Genomic DNA, 12,747 nt, shown 5'->3' with positions numbered 1-12,747 from the left:
CAAGTTTTAGCAGAGGGAACTAAATCCCAAACAGCCAATGCCTTTTTGTTGAGTCAGATAACTTGATTACAGTGTAAACAACCTTTGCATTTTAAAATACCGAATTTTAAAATACAGATTTTGATTTGTAAATTAAAGAATTCTTAGAAAGTTTAACTAAACTTCCTGTTTAAAACAATACAATAATCCTTTAAGATATTTGGCATACAAATCTGATGACATTCCTTACAGTTTAAACTCTTTTTTTTACAGCATGCTGATTTTCATCTTGAACATGTTCCAACATACTCATACAAAACTTAAAGTGCACAAAAATGAAAATCAGTCCAGAATCTTGATCTAAAGATTTAAGATTTGTAAAACAAAGTGCCTTTGCTGAGCTTCATTTACCCAGGGCTTGCTTGTTTAGCAATGCATTTTACCAATTGGCCTTGTGAATACCTTCAGCTGGAGGAAGGCTAGGTGGGAGTCACCTGAAACTGAACTAGCCTATCTTTTATCCAATTTTCTTTTTAGACAAGAGCATTTTACAATTTTTTAACTGTTCGGACAAGCCAAATGTCCAAACGAGGCTCAAACTGTCTATGCCCTCACCTCCGGCTGCCTCTGCAGGAAAATGCAGCCTGAAGCTTGTAAGGTCTTGCAACCTCCCATGCCCACGTCCTGACTGCTGCAACACAGACAAAACAGAGCAGGTCTATGACCAGGCCCAGACAGAGCTGGAACTTTTATTCCCCCAGAGATGTCCAAATGAACAAAAATAACAGATTCTAATAACTTGAATAATTGTCTGGGTTTTTTTTTTCAGAGAATGGTGAGCTCTGGCGTTTAGGGTACCTGACTTCGGTGACTGAGAGCCCCAAAATAACTCTCTGAACCTAGAAGAGAGGTGTTAGTTTAGAGGAGCTCTCCTGCAGCCATTTTACATTAAGGGAGGGCCAATCTACCTGGCAGAGAGTGCAGAGATGACCTTGGGTAACAGTACTCATATGCCCTGGCTTTTTCCTGAAAATAAGAAAAGGGTTCTAAAAGCATTTCCAAAAGTGATGGATAAAGAAGTTTGGTGCATTTCTACAAAAAGCAAGATATCAGTGATCTCAGAATTAGCTTAAAGAGAAGTTGTTTCTTACTTTTCCTGCTTGGGCCAAATAAGCTTTCCCCTTGGAATTTTATCAGCACCAGAGTGGAGAACTAAGTTTGACAGGAGATTCTCCACCTCATCCCAAGGTTTCTCCAACATCTGGGGTTAGGGTTGTAGACATAGGTTTAACAGGAGATTCTCCATCTCATCCCTTTCTCCATGCTTGTGGTTCTCAGACATTTAGACAGAAATGTCAACTAAAACAGACACAGATAGGTGGCCACACAAACCAAATGGTCAGACAGGCATAAGCAAACAGCAGCAGAAGGCACCTCCAACAGACAGACAGAACAAATAAGAACCCAAGTGAGGCCAGACTCCAGGTTAAGAACCCTAATCTGCCTCCACTGGGGAGAGGCGCATCCCAAACTCCTCCATGGCTGGGAGTTCTGCTGCATCCCACCTCCCCTTCTGCCCCTTCCACTATACCTGGCCAGGCTTTTCAACTTACCTCTAGAGGCTTTTGAGTTCTAAGTTCCTGCTAGGAACTTCTCTCCACAGCTGTCCCCTAGGGAGTGGCTCTTCTGACACCAGTCCAAAGTCCCTGAACTCAAGGCCCAGGGTCCTGGATCTCACTTGGGCCTACATCTATTATATCCTGGATCCAAAAGAGACTTCACGAAACCCAGATAAAAGTGCTAGGAACTTTATTATTATTATTTTTTTATCAAAAAGGCTTTCTTGAATGCTGGGGGTGGGGGGGTGGCGGGGTGGCTAGCTCGGCTTGCCCAGGATGCCGCACAGGGTGGCCACGCTGCCCAGGATGAAGCCCAGGGCCAGGGACAAGGTCTGGTCGAAGGAGCCAGGCAGCTGCTCCACGTGCTGGTTCCGGGTCAGCAGCTGGTCTCGCAGCAGGCCCAGCATGCCCACGATGTTGCCCAGGTGCGTCAGCGTCTGCAGCAGGGCAGCATTCAGCGATGGTGTGGCGGCCGATGGCAAGAGGTTGGCAGGGGCCCAGGGCGATGCGGCAGCTGCGGGAGGGAGCGCAGGGTCAGTGCTGCAGCCCACCCTCCGGCCTCTGACCCTCCGGCCCCGGCCGCCCCTTCCAGCCTCCAGCCCCAATCGCCCTCCCCCCCCCACGCCCCCCCCTTGCCCTGCCGACCCTTTCCCTCTCCCGCGGCCGCCTGCCTACCTGGCTCATCTAGGGCTGGTGCGGGCGCGGAGGGGGCGGGGTGGCGGCCATGCTGTGGGCACCCCGGCCCCGCGGGGCGGCGGCGGGCGCGCTCGTCCGGCCCATCGTCGCCCAGCAGCCCCATGAGCTCGTGGATCTGTGCGTCCAAGGGCCCGGGCGCTTGGCCAGTGGCCTTGGGCACCTTGTTCTTGAGGAACTTGTAGCAGCGAGGACATTTTGCGGGAGTGCGCAGCACCTGCCTCAGGGCTAGCGCCACCGCCCGCGGTGGGGTCCCTGGTGCGTCCTCAGCTGGCGGCAGCATCTCGCCCATGGGATCTGTCGGCGAGGGCAGCACCAGCGGTGGCGGCCGCCTGGGCCGGAGCAGCATCCCAGCGGGCCGCATGGGCTCCGGGGTTGGGGCGGTGCCCGGGGGCCTGCGGGGGCCCGGGGGGTTGCGAGGGCCTGGGGGCTGGGAGACCCTGGGCGGCTGTGGCATCTCGGCTGCCCGCACACTCTCTGCCGAGCTAGGAACTTTATTACTACCACATGGGACCACTTCCTTCCACTGGGAAAGTAGGAACAGCCTTGAGCTCAGGGTAGGATGTGTTTTTATAGGGGTAGATTAGATAGAGTTATATATACAAGCCATGCAAGGCAGGTTTGGCATATTTTTCATTGGTTACAGTTATATGACCTTTAAATTAATTTGTTCTTTATGGTAATATCATATGTAATCATTTGTAATAGGTCACTCATAGTGGGACCACTCAGCGGTGGTCTTCAATTGGTGGGCTTAAGGCCTTGTTACCAAGGCAAGCAAGCAAGGTTATAGAAGCAAAACTTGGCAGAAACATAGCCTTGACTCACAGAAGCATAGGCAAAACATAATCTTGACTTGGTCAGCATGATCAATACTATCAAAGCTATTGACACTACTTTAGAAATTATTTTTATTATAAGCTCCTAACTGCTCTTTAATGCAGCTGGTGATAAGCCTCGGTTGTCAATAGGCTTTTGCAAAGCTGCCAGTTTGGTAAAATTGAGTAAGGGTGCGATGTTCTTTTGCTTTTTTATCAAGGATGGGGAAAGGACAAAAGTTGACTACTGGTCAGCCTTTGTCTGGGGTTTTTCTTTACCAGGAGGTTTTTTCCCTTTATCAATAATTGTGTTTTGTTTTCTGATTTCACAGTTTTGTACCCATGGCTATTCTTTTCCCAGGGAAAAGGGGGTTCAGGGGAGAAAGTAAATTTCTAAGAGCAGGAGGGACTGAGGCCAGACAACAGAAGAAATTTCTGCCAGTGAATAGTAACTTGGATATTACAGAAAACCAAAGATCTGGTGTTTTAGTGCATTAAGCTGTTCACATTGTAATCAAATTATCTGACTTCTCAAAAATGTAAAGGATTATTGCATTATTTTGAAGAAGAACTTTAGTTAATTTTCAAGTTTTTGCTAACACCAAAACTTGATGACTTTTCTTGGGAGTTTAAAACAACTCATTTATGTTTTTACATGATGATGACAGGCAGAAATTTACTGGTAGAACAAACTCCAGAGTTCATTTCAGGGGTTTCACAGAGCAAGGGCACCTGGGACTGAGGAATGTCTCTCAAGGCCTTCCACTAAGTGCGGCCATGTGGCCTGTCCCCTGACACAGGAGTCAGGTCATGACAGGAGTCATCCTGTTCAGGCGAGAATAGGATCTCACTGGGGCATCCAGATGAAGTGGACTGACCCCCTGGACAAAGTCACAGACGCTGACCAGTATCTTAAAAGATAGTTTATTCAATTGACCAGCCAGGGTTAACTCATCTAGGGAATGAGCAGTCCCAAACTCAAATAGCTCAGGGTTTATAAAGGTAAAAAAAATGCATTCTTTTAGAGCAGATTCAAGCAAGGTGGTGTACAGAAGAACTTCGCAGTTATTTTATTTTGCAAGCTCTTAAGTCACAAACATTCCCCAAACAATTAAAACCGTAAGTACTCCTGTAACAATTTCTTGACCTAAAGCAACGGGCAGTTCCTAGTTTGGGGGCCAGGTGTTTTGCTTTTTCAAATCTAGTAATTACAGTAGAAGGAACAGCTAGGGGGTAAATAAGCCTAGTTCTTTCCTCATAACTAGTTGTTCCAGTTCAATCCTGCCTTGCATAGTTTGGCCCTATTCTTAATGAATGAAGTTCCTACAAGAATTGTTTAAGGGCTGGGTGCCTGTGGCTCACACCTGTAATCCTAGCTACTCAGGAGGCTGAGATCTGAGGATCGTGGTTCAAAGCCAGCCCGGGCAGGAAAGTCCATGATACTCTCATCTCCAATAAACCACTAGAAAACCAGAAGTGGCACTGTGACTCAAGCAGTACAGCACTTGCCTTGAGCTGAAGAGCTGAGGGATAGTGCCCAAGCCCAGAGTTCAGGACCCCTGACCAAAAAATAAATAAATAAAAATAAATAAATAAATAAAATAAAGAATCATTTAAGGAAGAAGCTAAGAAAAAGAAAATACAGCTAAGAACAAAAGAGAGCAGCAGAGATTACTAATCTCCATATCTAATAGTTATAAAAAACATGCAAGTTAAAAAAAAAGATTTCAGCCAGGTGTGGGTGGCTCACAACTGTAATCCTAGCAATACAGGAGACTGAGATCTGAGGGTCCTGGTTTGAAGCCAGCCTGGAAAGAAAAGTCTGTGAGGTTTTTTATCTCCAATTAACCTGCACAAAGCCAGACCTGGAGGTATGGCTCAAATGGTATAGCACTAGCCTCGAGCAGAAAAAGCTTAAGGAGGGGCTAGGAAGGTGGCTCAGTGGTAGTGCGCTTGTCTTGCATGCATGAGGCCCTGGTTCCATTCCTCAGCATCGCATAAGTAAAAAAAAGAAATAAGCCGGAAATGGTGCTGTGGCTCAAGTGGTAGAGTGCTAGCCTTGATCTGAAGAGCTAAGGGACATTGCTCAGGCCCAGAGTTTAGGCCCTATGACTGGACCCAAAACAAAAAACAAAAAAAAAAGCTTAGGGATAGTTCAGTCCCCAGTTGAGTGGGGCTCAGTGTCCCAGCTCTGAGTTCACTCTCCAGTATTGGCACCAAAATAGGAATAATATTAATAATTACTTAAGAAGAAACAGGAAATACTTAGGATGTGGTAGATGTTTGAGTCCTGAAGCTCCCTGTTGAGTTGCCTTGTTTCCTTTGTAGTACTGTTGCAGTGGTGTGTGTGTGTGTGTGTGTGTACACAAGTAACCCTATTAGTTATTTTATTGTAACCATTAGAACCCATGAGCAAGAACTATTATAAGAAAACAGAAGTGTTGAACAATACGCTGTAAGCTACAACAGTAGATGGCCAAGCCAGATGGACCCCAGGTATCCTTGATTCTGGACTGTGCACAGTTAACCAATCACAGACAGTATTGGCTCCTTGGTTAAACCCCAGAGAAAAAGCTGCTTTGCTCGGGATGCTGCAAGATAGACTGGCCAAGTGAATATCCTGTGTTGAAACAGGGAGAGGCAAGTCAGTAAGGTGAGGGCTATGCAATACTCTGAAGGAAATGGGCATAAGTGAGAATACCTGTCCTAAAGGGGCTTGTGGTAATAGTCTTTCCCCACACCACCATCCTAGAATTGTCCCTCAGCTTTTTGCTCAAGGTTAGCACTCTGCTACTTGAGTCACAGCTCCACTTCTGGCTTTTTTGTTGCTTTATTGGAGATAAGGAGCCTCACTGACCTTTCTGCCTAGGCTGGCTTCAAAGCATGGTCCTCAGATCTCAGCATCCTGATTAGGATTACAAGCATGTGCCATGGGCACCTATCTATAACGCTGTTCTTAATGGCAGTGGCAGTCAGACAGGGCCTTCATCCGTGTCTTATATGGTCTCATCCTAATAGGTACTGTCCTCAGGCTAGAGTGTAGTGGACTGACTGGAAATCTCAGGCCTGGCCACAGTGACAATTGAGTGAGTTACATTTCTTGAATTTGGATGCAGGCCACCTGCTTTGCTTCTTGGGTTTCTGCTTTCAAGTGCTCTGCTGGACTATACCTGGGGTCTCTGGTGGGATGCCTGGGTGAATGTGGGCACTTTTCAGAATGGCTTAGAAGCAGCTCTTGGTGGCTTTGAAGCTTGGCTTTCATTTCTGGCACGACAGTGCATTGGGAAGGTTCTGGATCCAGAGTCAGGCTTAGCTTTGGGCTCAATCTCTGCCACATGCTAGCTCTTTCTTCCATTCCAGATGAGTCACTGTCCATCTCTAGGCTGCCCTGTCCTGTCTCCTCCACATATACCTGTCTCAGACTTGGGGCCAGGGAACTGATGAAGAAATTCTCTTCAGACAAATAGAGATTCCATGGAAAGAAATTGATCATGTACAGCTGGTTTCTCCACTGGCAGTTGTTCAATTTTTTTTTTTATTGCTAATTGTTTTTTTTTTCTTTGTTTTTCCTTCACCTCCCTTCCCAGCCTCCCCCCTCCCCCCCACCCAATCATACCCCCCTCCCCCCCACACACCGACATTGTAAAGCTGGTTTTGACATGACATTTTGTACTTCTCATTGTTGCAACAGGTCCACCTGAATCCTTAAACGACTTGTTTGTCCCCATCTCCTCCACATGTTATACTGACATCAAATATAGTGAAAGCGGGGGTTACACTGTGGGGGAGGGACATACAAAGCAACAAAGAAATAATCTTATAAATGCGTTAGAAACACATGCATGAAAGAAACGAAAACATTAAAATACATATTTAAGGGATCAAGCGGAAAAGGTCAGATAATGTGATGTTAGCAGTTGTTCAATTTTATTTCCCTTTCATTTTTCTTCCTCTTCTCAGGGATCACTGCCTAAAAGAACTTCATAGCAACTAGACTTAGATGGTTAAATGTAAATTGGAGCTGGCTTCTGAAACTCCACGTGAGTTTCTTCAGGCCTGGAAGATTTTTCAGAGCCCTACGCACCTAATGCATTTTAGACTTTATTTTTATTTTTCACCTATATTTTTCTTCTTGTATTTCTTCTAGATGCCTTTTATTTTCCCTTAGGACTCAAGCATAATTTTCGTTGCTTTTAGGTGTAATTATAGAAGGCCCAACTCATTTCAGTGACAGGAAGATTTATTATTTCACATAATAATAACCATGGTGGGGCAGGGGGTTTAGCCCAGGGTAAGGGTGCCCGCCCGGCGCGTGTGCAAGGCCCTGGGTTCAGTCCTCAGCCCTGGAAAAAAAAATAAAAAAAATAATAAATAACCATAGCACAAGGGAGATGGTAGAATTCATTAATTCAGTGGCTCAGTACTGTCTTCCTTTTTTGTCTTTTGTTTTGTCAGCCATGGGGACTGAACTCTGGGTCTGGGCTTTTTCCCTGAGCAACTCAGCTCAAGGCTAGCACTCTACCACTTTAGCCACAGGGCCACTTCTGATTTTCTGATGGTTTATTGGAGATAAGAGTTTCACAGGTTTTCCTGCCCGGGCTGGCTTTGAACTATGATCCTCAGATCTCAGCCTCCTGAGTAGCTAGGATTACAGGCCTGAGCCACTGGCACCCAGCCTGTCTTCTTATATTTATATTCCTACCATCTTTTGAATTGACCATACTGGGTATATTCTCCACATGCTAAAGTTCATCATCCCAAGTTGGCTGTTGCAGCACCAGACATCCCATGTAAACACAGAAACCAACAGAATGGATGATGAGACAAAATTAGGATTTGTTTGTAAAGAGGACTGAGAAGTGACCACTGAGGTGGTATCAATCCTTGATGAGAAACATGTACCTTTTCTCTTTTGCTTGACAGGTTAAGAACAAATATCTTGTCATTGCATAATGAGATTACATACTGTTCCCTCAACTATTATTTCCTCATTTTATTTCCTTCTGCTCTCTACACTAGAAGGCCAAACAAGACCACTAGCTATTGTCAGAACTACGTACACCTCATTTGTACCTCCTTGTTCTAGGCAGGCTGAGCCTGTGCCTGAACCACACCCTGCCCATGTGGCCTGCCCTGCAGCTGTAGCATAAAACAAAAACGACTAGAGTCAACAGTACAAGCAGAGCTTGTTCCCTCCCAAGTATGTATTTTGAAAACAATCTTTTTATTTTTATTACACGATAAAACAGAAAATATAGCTGGCGCTGTTGGGTCATGCTTGTAATCCTAACTCATCAACAGGCTGAGATTTTAGGATTAAGTTTCAAAGCTAGCTTGGGCAGGAAAGACTGTGAGTCTCTTCTCTCCAACAAACCATCAAAAAGCCTGAAGTAAAGCGGTGGCTCAAGTGGTAGAGTGCCAGCCTTGAGCGAAACAGTGAAGAGCCAGTGCCCAGTTCTTGAGTTCAAGCCTCAGAACTGGCTCTCCCACTCAGGATCCATCCAAGATCCTGCTTTCCCTTGATCTGTCAGACTTCCTCTGCCTCCTCCAGTCTGTGACATTTCCACTGTCTTTTCTTTAGTATGAGCTTGACACTTTTGAAAAGGGCAGCTACTGATCCTGTGGGAAGCCTCCCAGTGACTTGGGTGGGTGTTTTTTTTTTTATTTTGGCTGGTCCTGGGGCTTGAACTCAGGGCCTGGGTGCTCTCCTTGAGCTAGTTCTAGGCTATCACTCTACCACTTGGAGCTACAGCACCCACTTCTAGTTTTCTGGTGTTCACTGGAGATATGAATGTCATAGACTTTTCTCTCTGGGCTGGCTTTGGACCAACATCATCAGATCTGAGCCTCTTTATTGGCTAGAATTCCATGGGTGAGCCACTGGAACCCAGCTAGGCATATATTGGTTTATTTGTTTGTTTGTGCCTAATTTTATAACTGAATGAGAAAGCTCAGTTATGTCATATCAATTTCTGATGTCTCATTGCCTGGGTGTATCTTTGGTCATCTACTTAAGGTGATCCTTGTCAGTATTTTTCAGGATGAGGCCACTGTTTCTTACATGGTAATTGGCAAATAATCTGAGTCTATAGTTCAATTGCAAAGAGATTTTCTTCAAAGGGTATCTCTGTGCAGGTTTAGCTTAGGAAACAGATGGGAACCAGATGATTTGGTTGAGATGGACATGCGTCAGGTTGGTATTCCAGCAAGATCTTCTGCCTCATCTCTAAATGGCCCAGCTTGTGAAGTGCCTGTGCTTCATCCTCAAGTTCTGTTTGAGAACCAAGTCTGATGTTAGAGATTTGCATATAAGCTTTTCTGCAAGATAGTTTCCTTCCAAACTGACATTCACAAAGTGAGTTAGGTTTAATATAAGCAACACAAAATGGAACTGGTATCAAGCAGCATTTATTTAGTGTCTCTGTGTATCTGCTACTGTGTTAAATCTAAGGAAGGTGAAAGTCGGAGTCTCTTGTCCATGAATCCAGCACCTTTTCGTCAAAGTATGATCCTTTGAGCTCCTGTTCTGACACAATTGTTTAACTACATTGGTTTTACAGTTCTCTTTAAATAGCTTTTCACCTGTGACACTCATCTTCAGTGAAACACCAAAAAAATAATCTGGAAGTGGAGCTGTGGTTCAAGTGGCTAGGCCCTAGGCTAGAACAAAAAAGCTCAAGAGCAATGCCCAGGCCCTGGGTTCAAGCCCCAGAAATGAGGTAAGAGGAAATTAGCAGCTACTAGATAAAACAGAAGGTTAAGAGGCCAGAGCTAGAGTGGCTTAAGCCTACAATTATAACTACCTAAGGAAATTGAGATCTGAGGATCCAGATTTGAAGCCAGCCCAGGCAGACAAATCGGAGACTTATCTCTAAATAACCAGCTTGGGTTCAATTTCCTTACCAGACAGAAACAAAAACAAAAAAGTAAACAAAATTTCTGGGGAAGGTTTATTTAGAATGATGGCTCTACTGAAATCACTGAAGCAGTAGAAAACATAGATTCTCTTTTTTTCTCTCCTGTCTCCCTTTTTCTTGTTCTTTTTTTCTTCTTTCTCTCTGCTCTCTTTCTCTCCTAGCACATGCTAGGCAAGACATCTAACCACTGTGTTTGATACCCAGCCACATGTTTGGATTTTTACATAATCCAATTCTCTCCAGGTGCCGGTGGCTCACGCATGTAATCCTAGCTACTCAAGAAGCTGAGATCCAAGAATCAGGGTTCAAAGCCAGCCCTGGCAGGAAACCTGTGAAACTCTTATCTCCAATAAACCACCAGAAAACCGCAAGTGGCGCTGTAGCTCAAATGGTAGAGTGCTAGCCTTGAGCTGAATTGCACAGGGACAATGCCCAGGCCCAGAGTTCAAGCCCCAAGGCTGCCAAAAAAAAAAAAAAAAAATCCAATCTCTTTACCTCCGAAAAGTTCCATTTTCCTTATATTTATAAACTTATACCTTTCTAGCTCCACAACTCCAGACTTCACACATTTACACTACTGAAGGATAAATAATGAGATGCATCTTTTTTAATGAGGGAAGGGGGGCTCATCTTAAAAACCACAAATAAAAGCATCTTACTCGTCTGCTTAGAAACCTACTGCCTTTTCCCATTAAGTTCCATATTAAGAGTTAAAACTATCCTGAGCTGGGCATAGGTGGCTAATGCCTGTAATCCTAGCTAATCAGGAGTCTAATGTTTTGGGATCATAGTTCGAGATGAGCTTGGGCCAGAAAATCTGAGATTAATCTCCAATTAACCACACACACACACACACAGAGAGAGAGAGAGAGAGAGAGAGAGAGAGAGAGAGAGAGAGAGAGAGAGAGAGAGAGAGAGAGAGAGAGAGAGAGAGAGAGAGAGAAAACAACAACTTTATCCCATCTCATAAGCTGGATGAGCCATGGTGTTCAGGCCTCCTCTTATTTATCTTTTTGCAAACCTCCTCCCCCTCATTTTTTTGTGCCAGTCCTAGGGCTTAAACTCAGTGTCTGGGCACTGTCCCTGTGGTTCTTTTGCTCAAGGTTAGTGCTCTACCATTTGAGCCACAGCATCACTTCTGGCTTTTTCTGTGTATGTGGTACTGAGGGATCGAACCCAGGGCTTCATGCATGTCAGGCAAGCACTCTACCACTAAGCCACATTACAATCCCCTTTACCTATTTTTTTGCAGCATTTTTTCTTTTTCTTTTCTTGGATTACTAAAATTTGTTAAGGCCTTTGCGTTTGCTAGTGAGTCCTCCTTCACCTTCTCCTGCCCAATTCATATAACTAAACGTCCTTGCAAACACTTTGCTACTGGCCTGGACAGCCCTATTCTGTCCATTTGGGCTTGCCAACGCAGTGGCTTGGGTAATCCCTGATCTCGGGATAGTTGTGAGGGTACTTAGCGCTCAGTACCTGTTGGAGAGTCACATCTTCCAAAACACAAATGCAGATGGACACCCCCAATCTCCTTTTCCCAGCTGACATCACTCCAGTGACTATGGTCAGCCAAACTTTAAACCACCCGGTTGGTGCCCAAACTCAATGAACCAGAGCCCAGCCACTTCAGACCAAAGAAGAACCCGGACCCAGAAGTATACCTGGCCAGACCCACCCCACAGGGGGAAGTATTTCCCAGGCATTGGGAACACACTTTGTAGGCATCTGCAGTGGCTATGTGCTGGCTGGGTGCATGGTACTCCCTAAGTTGAGGTCGGCAGGAGCAAGGTGCTGGTAAGCCTTGAATGCTGAGAAGGGTAAAGGAGGGAAAAGGCAGCCTGATGATAGGAATGAGAGACACAAGCATATGCATTTTGGTTCCTTAAAAATATGAATCCCTTTGGCTGATTTTTTCTTAATTTACTGGCATATTTCTCTTTTCCAATCCATCATAAAATACCCAGAAAACTTAGGAAACCATTAAATAATGCAATTTTACTTTCATCTACCTGTTATTTATTTATGTTTGCTGAGAGATGATGGATTTATTGAGAGTAGAGTATCTACATTCCTTCTACTAATAATATTAACAGTATAAATAATATAAACTCTTTGTCTTCCATCCTAACACATTCTAGATGATGTTTTATTTTCTTTTTTGGTCGGTTCTGGGGCCTGAACTCTGGGCTTGGGTGCTGTCCCTCAAGTCTTCAGCGTAGGTCTAGCACTCTACCACTTGAACCACAGTGCCACTTCCGGCTTTTTCTGCTTACGTGGTACTGAGGAATTGAACCCAGGGCCTCATGCATGCAAGGCAAGTACTGTACCACTGAGCCACCTTGCGAGCCCCTCTAAATGATTTTTATTCATGTAGATTCAAATTTAGGTGGTGATGACCAAAGTACAGAGATTACCATTGTTTCCTGTTTCAGAGTATGTCCTAATCTCATATGAAGTTAAATGAATTACATTTCTACAATGATATATTTTGTATGTATTACATATAGTGCATGCATTACACATAGTATCCAACACACAAACACACACACACACACACACACACACACACACACACACACGTATTCATACAGCTTAGCTCCAAGGTATCTTAAAGTTGCCTTCTGATTTCATGCCTCGTGATTCTTTTTCTCCCCGGTATTTTAATGGCTCCAGGCAACTAGTATCATGTATACCTTTGAGGTTTCTCATGGATTGTTT

The 12,747-nt window shown here is 44.7% G+C and overlaps 1 protein-coding gene across 1 annotated transcript; it reads right to left on the bottom strand.

The window, feature by feature from the left end:
* Positions 1-1,855: 1,855 nt before the first annotated feature.
* On the bottom strand, positions 1,856-2,748 carry LOC138829399 (undifferentiated embryonic cell transcription factor 1-like). Its single transcript, XM_070025715.1, has 2 exons — positions 2,274-2,748; positions 1,856-2,112 (listed from the first exon to the last, which is right to left on the bottom strand). Exons 1-2 carry the CDS (start codon positions 2,746-2,748, stop codon positions 1,856-1,858), a joined length of 732 nt encoding a protein of 243 aa, XP_069881816.1.
* Between the last annotated feature and the right edge of the window lie 9,999 nt (positions 2,749-12,747).

Source organism: Dipodomys merriami, unplaced genomic scaffold, assembly GCF_024711535.1.
Source record: "Dipodomys merriami isolate MVZ:Mamm:240054 unplaced genomic scaffold, mDipMer1.0.p SCAF_1709, whole genome shotgun sequence".
In the NCBI taxonomy this organism is placed as follows: Eukaryota; Metazoa; Chordata; class Mammalia; order Rodentia; family Heteromyidae; genus Dipodomys; species Dipodomys merriami.
The sequence above is the reverse complement of the archived record's forward strand: the minus strand, read 5'-3'. Positions and strand labels throughout refer to the sequence as shown.